Here is a 19,190-nt window from a genome sequence, read left to right on the forward strand (position 1 = left end):
ATGTTTTACTTCGACACATCCGAAATTCGACTCTCGTACTTCGGCTTATCCAAATATTTCTTAGAGAATATACATAGGGAAAAATCGGGACTTTTTATTTTACTTCGAGTTAAGTGATTTTCGACTCACTCGACGTCGACTTATCCGAGGTTTACTGTATTTCATCACCAATATTTTATGTGGACCACAAGGCATAATGCAGTAATATGCAAAGATGTTGAAACATCATTGTATATGATGTATAAACTAGAAAGCTGTTTCTTTGATTGTCCCCACCTGCAATTATCATAAATTACAGTAGTTCTTATTGTGCAAATAATCACTGCATATAAATTCTGAGAAATGCTTTTAAACAGAAAGTTGTCAAGGATAGAATCTCACAGTTGTCATATGCCATTTGGCCTATGATATGCAAGCAACTGTGTAGAGTGTATACATACTTCAGAAAAAAAAAATGTTCTTGTTCATGTTTACGATTATTAAAAGTGCACAACGTAGAAGTAGAGATAAACATGTATGAGGAAAACATAAAGCCTGCAAAAATACATGAAGTGAATATCATCTTAACTCCTAAATACTTGTTCTTGGTTGTTGCTTTTGCTAATACATCTTTGTTGTTTTCTGCAAAACAGGCAACATTCTCTCACAACTGTACACTATCCTCATCTCAACCAAGTAATAGATAGATCTGACAATCTTGTTGGAATTTATGACTGACTGCTAGCTGTCCAGCAATTCTTGTGATTAAAAAAAAAAATTCTACATAGACAAAGCTTCTCTATAAACATACATGAATATACTCCAGTGCTGTGGGGGACAATTTACAGGAAACATCATAGGCCTACAGAGCATTGAGAGTTTCATTTGGACTGATGCACTGCTTATAATCCGTCACCTAAATCATGCAAATCTCTCTATGCAAGCAAGGTTCATTCTTTCGATTCATAAATCATCACCAACATTGCAAGAACTGGACGAAATCTCACCCAAATCAGATAACACCCGCATACCACTAACCAGCACAGCAGGTCCGTGAGAGACAGTTGACACAGGATCTCACCCTTAGCCCCCCATGGGGAGAGGGTGGGGATATGACTGAGGTAGGCATTTACTACCGGTGCTAGCTGGTAGGGGGCATGGGGTCTACTTCATCGATATAGCGACCATCAACGATGAGATGAAGGAGGGGTCCAACCTGTGGGAACAAGGGACAGGAAGAGACCAATACCATTGACATTCACTCAAAAACCAGCAATCTGAACATGAGACTCTTTTTTTCTTTCTTTTTGCGGGATGGAACTTTTGCAAATTGCCGACCATGAAAACAAAATTTTGAATATACAACATGTGCTACTAATACAAGGATTTGTTGAACACACACTGCTGGTCGATATACAACACACAACAAACTGAATGAGCACTAATGAATACACTAGTTATGAAAAAAAAAATAATGTGCACTCCTAAACATGCTTAGTTCTAAAAAACAAAGCAAAACGAATGCCCACCACTAGTACGAAAACTAATATGAGTACTTGTACTGAGTACAGCATTGCATGAGCACCTACCACACAAATCTCAACGGGATTCCAGAGCAGTTTGCAACTCCTTGGCACCCCCCACTAGAATTCTAGAGTAACACCTCAACACTGATCCTTTAGGAGTGAGAGTGCATTAGAATTATCTCACTTGTTTCTTCAAGAAGTGAACATATCTTCATGATTCTTCAGTAAGGGGTACAGATGTTGGGCAGTTTTTAACATTATCCTTGAGGAATGAGTACCCACTCTGAAAAGTCAAATGGTACCCTAAAAACTGAGCAGCTGGTAGACACAACTGACCAATCTCCCTGACAAGTGCTTAACCAACATACAACCCTAACAAGGACTTCTGAGAAAGGACCATTAAATTGACAAACCTCATTAGGATCCTTGAGGACCTCTCCCAGCATCTTCTCGATGTTTCTTGTGATGGAGACCTTCTGTTGGGCCGTCAGTGGATACTCAACTTGCTTTGGAGTTGCTCCAGCCTGCACCATAAAAACAGCAGAGTATTAGACATTTTTTGTTTTTACAATGACCTGGGCTCTGTTGCATAAAATGATGCAATCAAAGAGAACTCAGATAATCAAACATAAATCAGGTATCAGCTAATGAGAATTGAGTATTCAGAGACTTATGTTTGATTTTCTGACTTATGTTTGATCTCAATTTTTGTGCAACAGGGCACTAATGACAAAGAAGTGAACAAGTAGTAGAAGTAGTAAATTATATATAGATTTTTTTTTAATGAACTGTCAAAGTTAGTATGGTTCATACTAGAGCCAAGTGAATAAGGTACAGCCAAACAAGGTGCCTGTTTGTGTGCCATTACAGAAGGAGCATGTCAAGCTTCACAAGATCCGACTCTAGACAAAGGGACTTTCGGGCATGAATTCACGAAGGTGGTACAATCTTTGTCCATGGTTTAAACCATGGACAAACATATGGGGCGCCAAGTGTTGCTTGGCCAATTTCGATACAAAATCAGTCATTTCATCGATGAAATGGCTAATTTTGTAACAAAATCAGCCATGCGACACTTGGCGCCCCATACAAAACTACGGCCTTTGTCCATGGTTTAAACCATGGACAAACATTGTACCACCTTTGTGAATTCAGGCCTCAAGAGTTTGAGCTATCTTAAAGGAGACTGGGATGACTTTCAGACTTCAGCATTTGAATATCTATAAACCGGTTATACTGGGTACAGAGTTTTAGAATTAAAGGTAATTGTGGTAATTAAAATGCACCTGACACTGATTTGATAAGGCATTTAAGTACCAATGTTGCAGTGCCTGAAGAATGTAATAAGGTTTAACCCACCTTGAACCAGAAAGTGACTGAGATGGTGACACCACCATGAAGGATGGATTCCACATGATGCCACCTATGGAGAAACCACAAAGAGGTACATTAACCCTTAGTGTGTTTTGAGTGCAAATGGAACAGTGAACCTCATAGCATTGTACACACTATCTAAGGTCCCTGGCACAGAAAGAGTTAAAGGACAAGTTCACCTTCATAGACATGTGGGTTTTGTGAATGCAGCAATATTAGTAGAACACATCAGTGAAATTTTGAGGAAAATTGGACAATCCGTTCAAAAGTTATGAATTTTCTAAGTTTCTTCTCAGTCGCGGCTGGACGAGAAGACTACAATAGCTTGTGATGGCACATGTGTATAATGATACAGAGAAAGAATAAAGAAAATTCAAAACATTTTCACTTTTCTCCAAAATAACAAAAGGATGCTCGACTTTTCTCTTTCAGAAAGCAGGGGGAACAATATTACCTTTAAAATATGTCAGTAACAAGTCGAAGAAATGTGCACTTTATTCGAAAAGTAAAGTTTTGTGAAATTCTCTTTTTATTTTCCTTATATCATTGTACGCATGTGACATCATACACTGTGGTAGTCTTCTCATCCAGCACTAACTGCGCAGATAATGCCTTCAAATATCATTTCTTTTCATGCAGTTATGGCATTATCACACTTAACGTGTTGACATGATGCTACCTGAATTCCTCAAAGCATCTCTAGATTGTAAAGGGGTATCTCACTGAGTGGCGAATGTTTGCGAACGAAGCCAACAGTTTTTCTTGTCGCAAAGAAATTTTGAACATATTCAAAGTGTCTTTGCGACAACAAAAACCATTTACAACAATGAAAACTGTTTGCGAATTTGATTACAACTGCTAACGAACCCTGAAATTCCTTGAATTCACTATGCTCGCAAACATTTGCAGCTCAATGAGATACCCCCTCAACCATTTAGAAATCAATATCTTTATCTCAGCCTAACTTCAGGAAATCTTAAATGTATTCTACTGAAAGCAAGATGAAGTGCATAAGATACTTTCATCACTCTCTTTCAAAAGTTTGAGAATAAGCTGGAAATCTTCAATACCTACAAAATGTATACTTCCTTTGTATTGAAAACGATACCCAGGAACAGTATTACAACATACTTTTTTATTGTAAATCTTGGAGAAAACAGAACTTTCAGAGAATAAAAAGGAAACATATTAAAGGGACGGTATAATATTGGTTGAGGTGAGGACTCAGCTTTTAACTTTTTGCGAGATACCTAGAAACCACTCTATGAAATGTTAAAGAGCATGCAATTTGAATAGGAACTCAAAGTTTATTTGATGAAAATCGGTTTTAAAATGGCCAAGATATCCAAAACCAAAGTAAAACAAAGCGATCCTAATAAAAGGTGGGTCACACCTTTTATTAGGATCACTTTGTTTTGGATATCTGAGCCATTTCAAAACAAATTTTCACCAAATAAACTTTGAATTGTTCTTAGAATTATATGCTCTTTCATATTCAATATAAGGTTTCTCCTTATCTCACAAAAGAAATTTGGAAACCTGAATCCCCATCTCAACCAAAACTATACCATCCCTTTAATAGCTGCATTATACATGGGTACTAACTCTTTTGCAAAATCTATGGGTTTTTTAATGTCCTCCTGGATTTCAATTGATGACTTGATACTTTATTCATAATTCTGACGAACTCACCAGTACATAGGAATGTAGATGACATCTCCTGGACCGACAACTGCCTCTACAGCCTTGGCTTCTCTGAATCTGGGGAATCTCTTGAAGTCTGGTTTGTCAAAGTCCACCTGGTGGTAAGCATATTAACCCATTGAGGATGAGCAGATATCGCTATAGCATTCATTACCCACAGACACCTGAACAAGTAAAATCTGGACAAGTCTTCGAAGGGTTAAGAGGCACTTTTAATAAGAGGGGTCTAGAATCAGAAAGTTAGGAACACATACAATGTATGGGCCAATATATGCAAAAGTTCTCAAAGAAGCTACTTCTTTTATTGACTTTTTTCCCCCTAAAACGATGAACATGCCTGTGTGAGTTACCATTTGAACTACTGACTTAATAGAAACATGTTGAAAAATCGCTGAACATAAAGTGTACTGTAAAACATGATATATTCGTGGCATGAAAATTTCGCGAATTGGAGCCGACGGCCTTTATCACAGCATGAAATTTTCGCGACATATCGATACTGTAAAACAAGGAATTTTCGCGTGCATTTTAATTTCGCGAATTTCGCCAGCGCCAAAATTCCCAAAATTAAAATGCACACGAAAGTTTTTGTCTACACTACATGCATTGAACGCCAGTGGCAATTCGCGAAAATTTCATGCCGCGAAAAAGGCTGTCGGCTCCAATTCGCGAAAATTTCATGCCGCGAATATATCATGTTTTACAGTACTACTGGCATCCAATGCATGTTGTGTAGGCAAGAACTCTCGCGTGCATTTTAATTTCGCGAATGTTGCCGCTTGCGAAATTCGCAAAATTAAAATGCATGTGAACATTCCTTGTTTTACAGTGTATTCTTTAAATTGAATTGCCAGTCCAGGAGTGAAGATAATCTGTGATATATCAGACCATAAAAAGTCCACATTCAATTCATATGTGATTGTTGTGTACACATACAAAACATCCCACCAACTAAGCTTGTTCTGTAGTCAAAAATCTACAATCCATTTCCCCCTTGTATATCATCACTGGCGAGATACTACTAATACTCCACAACGCAGGAAATCTAGCAAAGATTTGTGTGCATGCATCTACGACAGGCTGAGAAGTATGATGAAAAAGACGAGAAAGACCCTTACCTGGCTCTGCCGATCACAGGGATGGTGGACTGGATAGGGGTACATACATCCAAACTGGCTGGGTGGGAACATGATGAAGCGCTTGTAACCTTTGACCTGAGCAAAAAAGTTCTCTTGTTCATCATAGTGTGCTGGTGTCACATTGCCTATATCAGGGTGGGAAACAGAGAGAGAGAAAAAAAAATGTATGGTGAGAGATTGGGAAAAAGATAAATGTATTTAATATAGATCTGTCTTAATAAACCCCTTGAAAGAAACATAATGAACTGATCTACGAAAGAAAAAAAAAATCAAAAAGGGTTATTTGCATGAAACATACATTCTACCATTTAAAGGTCACTGTTCTCACTTTTTTTTTTCTTTCTTTTTTATCTCTTCTGTCAGAGTTATTCATCTTTCATTTTAAACTTCAGAGAGTTCAAAAGTAAAGAGTAACCCAAGAAATAACTAGCACCTCACTGCATATCAGGGTCTTTAACTTGTGAATATTTCAGAGAAAAGATATTGCACAAAGAGCAAGCACTTGTCACTTTGACAGCAAAATCAAAGGTTCCTCTACTATTTGTGGAGGTTACATGTACACAAATGGCAGTTCATCATGAAGAGTTTTGTCTCATCATAGCAGAAGCACACATAGGAACTGAAAGGAGATGAAAGAAGAGAGGCTTGCGGAGGAAAGTATCTCACCTTCCATTGAGATGAGGAGTAAGTTGGAAGTGAGTGGCCCCCAGCTGTTCCTCTTCTGGTAGCCCGTCACCCATTGCCAGCTGAACCTCACAAAGTCCTCCACAATGTTGGGGCCTACTGTGTCATTCAGTGCCTGCTGTAAGTATATCCTGGCAGTCAAATACAACAAAATGGTGATCACAAGAAAATAAAAACTCACAAGATTGGCATGTCAGAATTTTGTCAATCACATCTTATCCCACAAATATGAAACTGCACATGTATAAAACTACATGAAATGTGTGGACTTCATCTGGATGCGCCAAACGATTCTGTTAACTCTTATGTGCCAAGGTGTAGACCCCGTGTGTGCCACATTATTGACTATGACATAGTCGTGTTTTGGAAAGCATTTCATTGTTCAAATCTACGTAACTTTTATAAAATTTTGTTACCCACAACATGAATGAGCAAAATTATAGAGAATTTCCCAAACTTTGCTTTGATATACACTGCATGACAAATCTATGATTGTTTTCCTTTCAAATGACCAGTAGCTGCATTATTATAGAGGCATAACATTTGCACACAAAACAGTGACTGAAACTCAGAATTTACTCGCAAATCCACTAGGGAACGCTGTTTGAGAGTCAATCACCACATAAAATGCAAGCTACATGTGAGAGGAATGGAACTGCAAGAAACACTTTCATTGTACTGTGGCATTTGACGATTTATTGATCGGTTTGGGCAGGTTTGTGGGTTTGAGCAGAATATGCGAACTTGGCACACCGTCGACCGAGTCGGGCATGCAAGCGTGGCACATAAAGAGTTAAATTATGTCATCCACAAGATCAATTACAGGCGGGACAGACAGATGGACAACCTGAAAACATAACGCCACTGGCAACACTTCATGGTCGAGGCATAAGCATAGCATTTTGGACAATACAAATTACAGAACTAGAGATTGTAATTTGTCATCACTGACAAATTAAGGTGATCCGATTTTTTTTTAATCAATGATTCGAGTCCTGATAGTGCAAAGTCTCAGCTACAACATATTAAAATCTGAGAGAAATTCACCGGAGCATAAGTAAGATAGTGCTCGATAAAGAGAGTCATGTCAATTTTCACATCTAAAAAATTCCCTCCCATAGAGATAACACGTCATAGCGAAGATAGAAAAAGAAGTACATATGACCTTTGACCCCACTTTGCACAGACAAGATGGCATCTGAGCAAAAAGTGGTTAATTTGTGAAATGATCCCTGTAACATGGTCTTTACGTGTGCAAAATATTGGAAAGATAGGACATATATTCACCAAGATACAGGATGAAACATCTATGACCTTTGACTCTAATTTACATACCCAAGATGGCGTCTGATCAAGTAGTTGTTATTTTATGAAATGATGTTCGTGACATGAACTAAACATGTGCAAAATATGGTGGTGATAGGGTATGTTTTTCTTGAGTTATTGCACATAAAGTTGCAAAAAGAAAGAAATATTTCAATACATCGAAGATAAACTTTAATTTCAAGTAAGTTTTTTGACATAATCCCTACATCGTATGAAAAAACGAAGGGCACATTTACGATAGCCCAAAGTCTCAGCAACAACATATCAAAATCTTGGAGAAATTCACCGAAGCATAACTGAGCTAGCTCTCGATAAAGATAGGAATGTCAATTTTCATTTCCATAAAAACTGCACTCCCATAGAGATTACACATAAACTGGTCAAATTTGACAAGGTTACTTTCAATCCATCTTTACGAGGTGATGCCGTCATCCAATCAAAATTATGTTTTTACATTAATGAAAGAACATTTCATAAGCTACAACATATTGAAATTTGGGTGAAAATTGGCAAAGGATAGGTGAGATACGCTCGAGTAAACTTGAAATTTGATGATGTCATTTTGAAAATTTACTTTTTTAACTTTATTAAGAAATTTGATATCTTTTAATCATTTTGTCAGCATAACCAACCCATGAATTGATATGTACAACTCATCAGCTTTCAGAATGTGTCAAGAAAATGGGGGGTCACCGTCCATCCTGACGAGTAAAATCCGATTTAAAATTGGCGGTTTTTTGGCATAGTTGCACTGTGTATCCCTATTGACGCACGCGCGGAATTTTGAATTTGACGGGCCTGTATGACGTCATATTGAGTCGGATCGACTTGAAACTTGGTAGAAATATTTCTTGACATTTTGGACATCCGATCAGTGTGAAAAAACTCAAAATTTCTATTGCATATGAGCTGTGTGTGCGAATATGTGCGCGCGCGTACGCGTCCGTCCAATTTTTTCAATTTTTCAAAAAATGCTCGAAATGGTCTGAAACGTGTGCAAAAAAATTTTTGAGCTCGTTTTGAGCATACAAATATTTCCACGCGCGCGTACGCGCGCGTTTTGAGATAAAAATGAATTTTGAGAAAATGAGTAGAATCCACTTGACTTGAAATATATGTGACGTAAATTTCATTGAAATATTTCATTCCATTAAGGAGATATGCATGAAAATGTGTTTTCATATAATGACGTCATAGTGACATCACGGTCAACTGATCACTATGATTTTACTTGCGCTGTCGTCTTTGCGACATGATACATATATGGTATAAGTTTGATATTGATAGGTAATGCACTTTCTGAGCTAACCTCTGCACAACTTTTGAGGAGAAATAAAGAAAGAATCAGTACAGATACAGAAGGTGATCCGAAGGATACTCGGATCACCTAACTAGAGCCCCGTCTCTTTAACTGTTGCGTGCCATGGTGTAAACCCCAGGGTACAATGTGCCACATTATACTGAGCCTGCAACGCATGAGCGCTCTCACAAAACATTGTTTTTCAAGGCCATTTAGCATTACTACTAGAAATACAGTACAGCAAAGGTGTACAGAAAATAGCAAGCTTTTCTGTGATGTAAATCTTACAACAAAGCTACGGTTATGACCTTTCAATAAGCCATGGAATGTTGAGATTTATCAGTCCTGTCGGTTTATGTGTGGTTGTGCATATGAGCAAAATATGCAAAGCTGGCACACCGTCGACTGAGTTGCGGCTGACGGAACGTGGCGCACACAGAAAGCATGGTGCGAACATTCACTCTCTGGTTTGACTCACTTGTCCGTCTTGCCATCACTCTTCTCCAACAGTTTCATAAAGTCTGGAAATGTCATTTCCGTCAGCCGAGACTTTGGTGAAAACTTCTGCTCCTTGTTCAACTTCTTGTTGTCGTAGTACATGAACTTGTGGTTCTTGGAGATGTACACGTTGAACTTGCCATCACCAAGGTTTTTCTCCAGATAGTTCAGATCCCACTTGAGTGCCGTCTGAACCAGGTTGCTACCTGTTATAACCACTGGTCTCTGTGAAGATAAAGAGTTTTATTTGTTTACAGGATGTGTGAAAAATTTGTCAACTTTTGAATACAATTAGACAATAGGCCTGAATTCACGAAGGTGGTACAAATGAAACCATGGTTTAAACCATGGACAAAAACCAGGGAGCGCCAAGTGTCGCATGGAATATTTCGTTACGAAATTGATCATTTCATCACCAAAATGACCATTTCGTTAACGAAATTATCATTTCGTGCACGAAATGTTCATTAGAAGTTTCAAAATGTTGTCATTTCGTTACAAAATAATAATTTCATCTACGAAATGACTGATGGTTTCATTTGTACCACCTTCGTGAATTCGGGCCCTAGGGTATCCAACTTATGCACCACATATTTGGATGACGGGTATTGTAAAGATCTCTAACTGCTCTACATGAATATCATAAAACAAAGCCCCATGCTCTTGCAATTTCTATGTGGTCACTATATAGAGGAGACACCTTCTTCCCTGAAACTTTGAAAAAGAGCTACTAAAACAACATTGATGCAAAATAATGACAGTGGACAATAGAGAGGACTTGTGATCTTGTTAATCGATAACATGAATGTACATTTACACATATCACAGATCTAAATTTACAGTCCATGATGATATTCTCAAGCACAAGCAAAACATTTTTGCAGTCCATACCAACTCTACAATACCACACATCATTAGTGCTTGGTTCTTCATCTCTTGATGCATGAAAACCGTCATATAAAGCTGGCAGCGAGCAATCCTCACTACGTAATGTGACAGGTACATTTTTATGATGATCAATAGATGTGATGACCACAAGACATGTATACAGCTGTTACGGCTGCTGTGACATTGAAGTTGATATCGAACTAATGACATCCTGAAGATGGAACTATCTGCTACACACTGACAGAGAAAAAGGACTTGATCTTTGCAATGACAGGCTTCAGCAACTGGCTGATTCATAACAGCCTGGATAATGCAATCTCAACTTGTCTGACGTAGTAAAGTTACCTTGTATATTGTGGGAAGGTGGGTACATGTACGAGCGTGTGGGGGTAGTGGGGGTAGGGAGGGCTTTGGATGGAATGACAGAGATTTGAAATGATATGAAATGACAGACCATCACAAGCCCTCTGATCCCTACTCTGTACTGTACTGAAGAAAAATAGAGAAAAGAATAAGCAGGTCACACAGCAGTCTTCGAAATGTCTGTATTTAATAATTTGTAACATCCTATCTTAAACAGAGCATGTGTGTTACCTCCTTTCTCCTTCATATGTTACTATTGTCATAGTCATTGGCATTTAGCTTGATTAATGATACCTTTTAAATGCATAAGGCTTAAATATTTATACCTTTGCTTCCATTAAATTAGTTAAAATAAACATGCCTAATTTAGTGATTAAATGTTGTTGTTCATTACAGGTCAGTATGTTTATTGCACTACATTCATATCACACACACACACACACACACACACAATAAACCTTGTCAAATTTCTTTCATGAACATTTATGAGCTGGCAGAAAAAAAATCATAATCTCCCATATTTTACTATCTATTTTCAACTTATATCTCAGCCATACTATGTACAACATACGATCATTCAATTCATCCAAATTTGACATCAATTTATTATAAGAATGTTCTTCACTTTACATGACTTTAGACAGATGACATATCTTGACTGTGTAGTTTGGTTTCAGACCTTAAATCTTACAATAAAGAAAAAAAACAAAACAAAACAATTAGCCATGGATATGCAAAGTTAAAAAATGATTGAGTTAGCTTTATGTCCATGAAATGTATAATGTACGGGGATGTCATACATACAAAATGTTAGTTGCATTCAGATAATATATTTTGTACTGCATGACACTTTGGCCAATCTTACACACACAAAAACAACAACAGCAAAACAAACAAACAAACAAACACCCCTGGAGCCTTGACATTTTTCCTCCACATTAGGTAAGATAACTCCTTGGAATACCTGTAACACTGCCTGCTGTGAATGTTGGATACATGAGCCATATCTTCTCTTTTACCATACCATGTTACGAGGTGAGGACCTCTAACCATACACAGGGCCACAGGTATGGAAGAGAACATTGTCTAGCTGTTTCCTCATTACACCAAAATGGCAGTTTATCTCTTTTTCTAAATGTCTGCCAAAAACTTACTGAATGACATATATAGTATTTGCAGAATTGCAATGTATACAAGAATATGCAAATGTAAAGAAGATACTGTAAGACAGCTTTTAAAGATGATTTTTTTTTTTTAGTTTTTGGTTTAGTATTAATTCAGTTTGTATAGGTCGCTAGGTTGTCATCTATTCCCACTTGACCTCTACACTATTTTTCTCATCACCTTCATTCCTTTCATATTCAGATGTGTTCATTCACTGCATCCCCACATCTTTTTGTTGTTGTTGTTGTTGTTTGTTTGTTTGTTTGTTTTTGTTTTCATCATTCTGTGTTAGGTATACATCTCAGAGCTCTAGTTGCCATCTTCATCCTACTCGCTTTCATTAGTTGCTTGGTGAATTAGATTCTTGCGTTTTAGTTGGCCTAAACAATTCCATTTATCTCTTTCAAATGGTTCTTGTAGTAAATTTGAATACAACAATATAAAGATACAAATGTACTGTACTTTAGGTATGTAAACACTGTTCATTGTGGTGAACTTTGCTGAGGGCAAGCAGCCTCATAATTTATCATCAGTGCACCTCAGGACTTCAAGTCTGCAAGACTGATTCTGTACCTGTGTCAAGCACCATGTAACACTCCCACAACACATACAATTTGCTTCTTGGCATGAACGGGACACAGCCAAGAGAAAAGGAAGCTGATAGCACAAATGTGTTGATATAAAGTGACCCTTTGACATCTAGTAGTTCATTCTACATGTACATTTCAGTAGGCAAACATTATCAGTCGCATGCATGCCAACTCAGCCATGACAAAGCTTGAACATTGATCTTTTAATTTCTTTGTACTAGCGGCTGTCTCAATTGTCAAGGTTGCAACATTACAATCTATTACAATCTGTGATCAAAATGTCTGCTCTCCCAGAATTCATATCTCCAGTATTTCAGAAAAATTGTCATGACATATAAATGAGTGTCAACACATTATGAAGGAACATGTAGCATTCCATAGTTCGGTATTGGGAGTCAGGAGTCTTATCCACTATGCCACAGCGCCCCTCCCCCCCCCCCCCCCCCCCTATGTGTTGTGTATTTCTTGCAAGGCACACTGACAAAATAAAACTAAAGCATAAGAAAAATTATGTATCTATTTCATTAATTTGCATCAATATGCATGTGCTTTACCTCAGACCTCCCCTTGCATATGCATAAGTATCCTGCAACTAACCCCAGGGCACTCCTTGTACACAGTTATATTGTGGGAACGCCCTGAGTCAAAAGAGTGCTATCTCTGTAAGTGGAAAAGCAACACAAACTTTCGTGCAACTACAAGTTTCATAATTGTGACCGTGCACCTCAAAACAAACATAAAGTCGCACACACTGATTTTGCGCCAGGACTGAAAATAAGTGAAATGGGTCAAGCTAGCCAAACTTGACTTTTTCACATTTTCTGAAAGAGCGGGTCTTCTTTTACATCATGCTAAAATTTGGTATCATAAAACAGGCAGGAAAGTGTGTTTTTTAGCAGTTTCTCTTGAACATTTTTGGTAGAATAGTGTGATTAGGTGTGTCTTTAGAATCCCTTTTTCATTTCTGAAAAACCTTGTCCACACTCTTCACTTTCAACTCTAATAACTTTTGAAAGGATAGTGCTACTGCTTTGAAAGTTGGCATTAATTATGGACAGAATGTGTTAATGAGGCATGCTTAATTTCAGTTTAATCTGATAATCCCTTCATTGTTGTTACTCCGGTGGTTTACTTCCTGTTTTTTGTCCCATTCATCACACAGCCAGCACGGTTTGGTAAAGATTAAGCGCTTGAATAGGCACTGCACTTCAGAGCCTCTTTTCTCAGTTCACACTTTTCCTGAGTTTGTGCTTTCTTTCCAATATTTAGATAGGTTAGGAGAGTCCATTTGATTTGAGTTATACATCATTTTAAAGCTTAAAGTCTGCTCTTTCAGAATATGGTCTTAACTAAAAATTCATGTCTGGCGACTTTTTGTTTGTTTTGAGGTGCAGGGTCACAATTTACCAACAAAATGCTTACTTTTATAATGTACGTACGTTTCTTACCTAATTCACACGAAACGTTCACTTGATAATTTCTACATTTATCCCATGCAGTCTTGAATTTAAAAACATTTTTCTACGAGATCATCTACATATACATGTACCTCCCGTTCATGCTTTGGCTTTCGATGCAACCTTTGCGTGGCACTTTACGCATTGGCGATATGAACAACGCATGAGAGTCGCGATGATTTTAGTCTTTGAACCAGGCCCTTTTGCTGTGCGCTGTGTCGTGGCGAGCGAAAGGGTTCGAGTGAAACGCGCCCACACCAGCTCCCAGCGAGTGATAGGGCGCCACACAATGTCGCGCAGCAAGAGTGCCTGTTCAAAAAGGCTACAGTGCTACCGACTCGCGCAAGCGCAGAGGTTTCAAATCCCGTCTTCGTGAGCATATGTCGATCTCAGAGATCCCTGTTGACCGAATCACTTAAAGTCATCGATATAGACAGAAATTGACTATTAACGGACTAATAACGTCCCGCGACTCCTCTTGTCAATAATTGGAATACCAGCGTACATTGGTAAGTATTCAAACTGACACATTTTTTAGTATATAAGAATAATGCACTTGTCAATGTAATGACGCACCCCACTACCCCCGGACATGGGTGCGTCATGGTCATTTTTTGACTGACCACACGGGGTTTTTGACGGACACCACAGTCACTTTTTTGACGGACAAAACGATGCAAGTGACAAACACCACAGTCACTTTTTTGACAGGCAACAAGTTGAAAGTGACGCACACCTCGGTCACTTTTTTGACGGACATTCTCGGTACATTTGACGCACCCCCGTAAATACTGAAACGATTTTTGCATACGTTTTATTCAAGCAATTTCATTTTCTGTTGGTTCATAAACATAATCTGTAAAAGTTTCGGCAAGTTTCCCTTACCATGGCCCTGTAAGCACCGTACCGTCATTCACCGTACATCACGCTGCTGCTACGATATTCCGTACAGTACAGTATCATAGTATGTATTCTGTGCATGCAATCCATACATGACAATCACATGTGTGCAGATGCGCTGTGTGTGCGCGGCCATTGCTAGTGCGGTAGATGCATACTGCTGCAGCGCAGGTACACACCACACCACGGCATTCCCGCGAGTAACTACATACAGCCTAGTCGCTGTACGTAGAGATTCGCACAGCTAACAGCGTCGTGCATCTGGTCGGGCTATCCCGCTAGCAGAAAATGGCATGCGGCAGGCAGTTTCTTCTGCTGCCGCTTCTTTTACTGTCAAATATTCGCCTTTGTCACCACAGAACATTATTTAGACGCACATTGTATTGGAATGTAAACGAACTTTCTTCGATAGCAATGTGTGTTGGTGTTGCATCGCAATATGCAATAGGCACTAAGTGTTCGACAGTAAGGGTTGAACTAAGTTGTTACATCGCTGAACAGTCCCTGGTTTGAGATTGAGTATGCATGATTTCATGGGTTTGTTGGAGGGAAAATGTAAAGAGAAAGGGTGGCTTTCAAATTATTTGCTTTCCCTCTTATTCCAAAACGCTTCCTGACTTTGATTTTCACTTGCCGCGGGAAAGCACTCACTGTAATTTCACTCGCGGTATGTGTATCCGGTACTGGTAGCGTGCCAAAATGCGTACAGTTTTCCATAGCCAAGTGACGTACCATGACGCACCCCTCAGTTCAAAATAATGCGTGTTATTTTCCATAGCCAAGTGACGTACCATGACGCACCCCTCGGTCAAAATTTTGGCTGACAATGATGGGATTTTGATGCACCCCTCGGTCAAAAATTTGACGGACAAAGCTGGTAAAATGACGAACACCTGGGTCACAAATTTGACGGACCAAACGAGGAAATGACGCACCCATGTCCGGGGGTAGTGGGGTGAGTCATTACATTGACAAGTGCATAAATTTAACTGCGATACTACTCCTTACCAGATCGGAAATCCTACAATGGCTGGTCACAGTTACCCTGCAACATGAACAGACTACAGGTATTGATGGCTAATAATACATGGCTCATACAGTATGTTAAACTATCAGTGGTACAGCCTCTAGATTATGAAGTACTGAAACTGGAAACCTATTTTAAAAGTGTATGAATCTGTCCACAAACAAACCATACTATTGCATAGATCTGCTTTGAAAAACATTATGTGCAATAGGTGTATGTCCATAATCATGTATTGGCTCTATTGATATATGGTAAAAAGGCAACATCACTGTTGTGAAACAATAATTTATGACCCGAACACAAAATGCAACAAAGAAAAATCTTTGTAAAACCTTCTAGAGAAGGCTGTCAACAATTGACAATGCCACGAGAGATACTCTTTTCAATTCCACCTTTCTGTTTAAATCAGTTAATAATAATAATAATACAGTTGTCACTAAGAATATGATTAATATCTGCCAGACCCTATCTCTCATGTATTTTTGCAGAAAGTGATAATCAACAAAGCGATATAAAGACTGCCGAGATAGGAGTATAGTCAGGTTCACATGCACATAAGTCATGACAGAGCTTGCGCTCAGTGGATCGTGGATCACCAAGAATTTACTCGAGTAGGGCTTGATCTTGATGTGTTCTAAGTCTAACATCTAACTAAAGAAGTTTTCTAGATATAATCTAGGGGCCTACTACTGTTCAGTGTCAAGATATGATCTGGTATATCTATTCCGGACCTCGCGTCTTTCCAGACTGTCAGCATGGAACGAGTGGTAGGGCCTACTGCAATTACATTTGAAATAAAGATCACTTAAAAAGACAATCAAACTAACTGTGGTCTGTAAATGTAAAATGATATAACTGTGTTAGCCATGTACAATGGCAAAAATGAAGATAGAACATTTTATTTAACATGTAGAACTAGAAAAGTGAAGGCAGGAGAGGACCCTTGAAATTATGGCAAGTTGCTGTTCTAGCTAGGGTGTTACTCAGTTTTACTAGTCTTACAATATTCTACAAGAAGACAGTTGAGTTGACATGGTAGAAGTTGTGTATGACCTTATGAAGCATGGGTAATTGTGAACTTGGCTTCTGTCCAAATTCGGCTCTAGTGCGTCAGCGAGTTATCACGCGATCACGTAGGCCAGCCACAGGCGGCTGACACGGGCAAACACTTGCGGGAAATCCTGCTGCACTAATGACACGACACCTACCTAGCTAGGTAGCGTAGCTGCGACTTTCAGCTTCACTCCAACACACATTGTACGTCATAGATAACGCACAGACATCAACACACTCAAGATTGTCAATTATATATGAGCATAGTAATCATACTTACTCCTTCTGCTACATACTCTTCAATCTTGGGGTCTGACACATCAAGCCTTGGAATTTGTTCTGTCGGGAATGTATACTTTCTGAACTGGGAAGGATCTAAATCGGAACTATCTGTCCCGTTTTTTTGAGGGTTCGAAGTTCCGCATTCACTTGCAGACGACGCCATGTTGTTTGTAAACACAACGCTGATGGCGCTCTAGCACATACGCATGAGCCTTTTCCAGTAGAAAGTTTTGTCGAGAAGTTTCGGGCTTTGCCAGCGCGTAGTGAAAACGCCCTCACGTCTTCCTTTTCCTTTCTTTCCCTTCTTTTCAATTTATACACTGTACAACGACGATGTTAGTGATGATGATGATGATGATGATGATGATGATGATGATGATGATGATGATGGTGGTGGTGGTGGTGGTGATGATGATGATGATGATATGGTGATGGTGGTGGTGATGGTGATGGTGACGGTGACGGTGACGGTGACGGTGACGGTGACGGTGACGGTGATGGTGATGGTGAAGATTACAATGATGGTCATCATCAATATAGGCCTATCATAAAATATGATAACAAAAACATTGTGATAGACGATGTTTTTTGTATGTTCATTATTGACATTAGTATAAATCGTTATAACTAATAATAACTCAAAAAAATCAGTGATAATCCATATCGATGACGATAAAACAGCATACACTATGTCAACACATAACTGAAACAGCTTTACTGTATCATGTTTTTGCACTATTACAACTATATGGCCTACATTCCCCTGTTACTTTCAGCAATTATGACTTCCTTTTCATTCTTCATGCAAGTACCCCTAACATGTAGGGTGCTTATTTCCATCTCACAATAGACTTTCTCTCTGTCTGACAAATCTTCCACACAATAGGCCTATACTCAACGACGATACATACATTGTAATGAAATTTTGTGATGAGAGGAGTAATGTGAGTGACTCGTGTTACAAGGGAGACAGAACTTTGGAAATTGACCAATATCTCATTATTCTTTCTTTGATAAGTTGTTTTCACTTACAATTATTAGAGAGTCTCATTTCAAAAATACCTTACACGCGCAATAACCGATAGCAGAGATACAACAGAACAGAAGTGTTTATATGATCACGGTAAAACGATGAATCAGAAGATGCAATTAGAAACTAAAAATAAGAACTCCATTGTGGCAGTCCTCACTCTATTTTGTTTCTTTGTTTTGTGCTAATGATCTTGTCCCAGTTGTCTCTCGATACAGGAAGGAAAGCATATCAAAACCCCGCAGATTTTATTTTGTATTTTTGCTTAGAAATTTACCCTTTTCAACCAAATTAAACTATTGAGATCTTATGACATTGTGTTATTTTGGTATCTTTGGCCGAGCAAAATGATGGAGCCCAGAAACATTCACATTTCTTTTCACAGGGCTGGCGGAACCAGGGGGCCGGGGCACTTTCTTGCACCATACAACGGAATGGTCTCTTTCTCTCAGCTGAAGAAACCCGGAACCCGGAAGTGGCACCATGCAAAAGTTGGGCTGAAGCACCTGAAGACCCTTTTTGTTTTTGTTTTTGTTTTTGTTGCTTGTTGGCCGATGAAACCCCGGAAGTGGCACCAAAAGTGCCCCCCCCCCTTCTGAAAGTGTGGCACCGGCCATGTTTCAGACCCAAAAAGGAGTCAAATACTAAAACTGTGCCCTTGATCTGGAACAAGATGTGCCAAGTGTCTACCACTGCACAGCATGAGTTTCAGTCGCAGTTCGAACTTTTATGACCGAAATCCTTACAGAGAAATCAAGGACACGTCCGAATAAAGAGTAGCACCCCTTCAATCAAATATCCCTTTTCTATAGTGGGGTGTTGCAAAAAAGTCGAGTTTCTATTGCAAACTTAGTGTGCAATAGATAGATTTATTGCAAAGTTGCAATTGATTTGCAATCGATTGCA

The 19,190-nt window shown here is 38.8% G+C and overlaps 1 protein-coding gene across 1 annotated transcript; it reads right to left on the minus strand.

The window, feature by feature from the left end:
- Window positions 1–173: 173 nt before the first annotated feature.
- Window positions 174–17,417, minus strand: LOC139729620 (hypoxia-inducible factor 1-alpha inhibitor-like). The gene is made up of 8 exons (XM_071640548.1): window positions 17,253–17,417; window positions 9,511–9,755; window positions 6,389–6,537; window positions 5,702–5,847; window positions 4,572–4,678; window positions 2,865–2,928; window positions 1,919–2,029; window positions 174–1,195 (listed from the first exon to the last, which is right to left on the minus strand). The coding sequence occupies exons 1-8, from the start codon at window positions 17,415–17,417 to the stop codon at window positions 1,121–1,123; spliced, it is 1,062 nt and encodes a 353-aa protein (XP_071496649.1). The 3' UTR covers window positions 174–1,120.
- Window positions 17,418–19,190: the final 1,773 nt, after the last annotated feature.

This window comes from Diadema antillarum, unplaced genomic scaffold (assembly GCF_040938485.1).
Source record: "Diadema antillarum isolate AM-2024a unplaced genomic scaffold, OU_Dant_1.0 seq00000248_RagTag, whole genome shotgun sequence".
In the NCBI taxonomy this organism is placed as follows: domain Eukaryota; kingdom Metazoa; phylum Echinodermata; class Echinoidea; order Diadematoida; family Diadematidae; genus Diadema; species Diadema antillarum.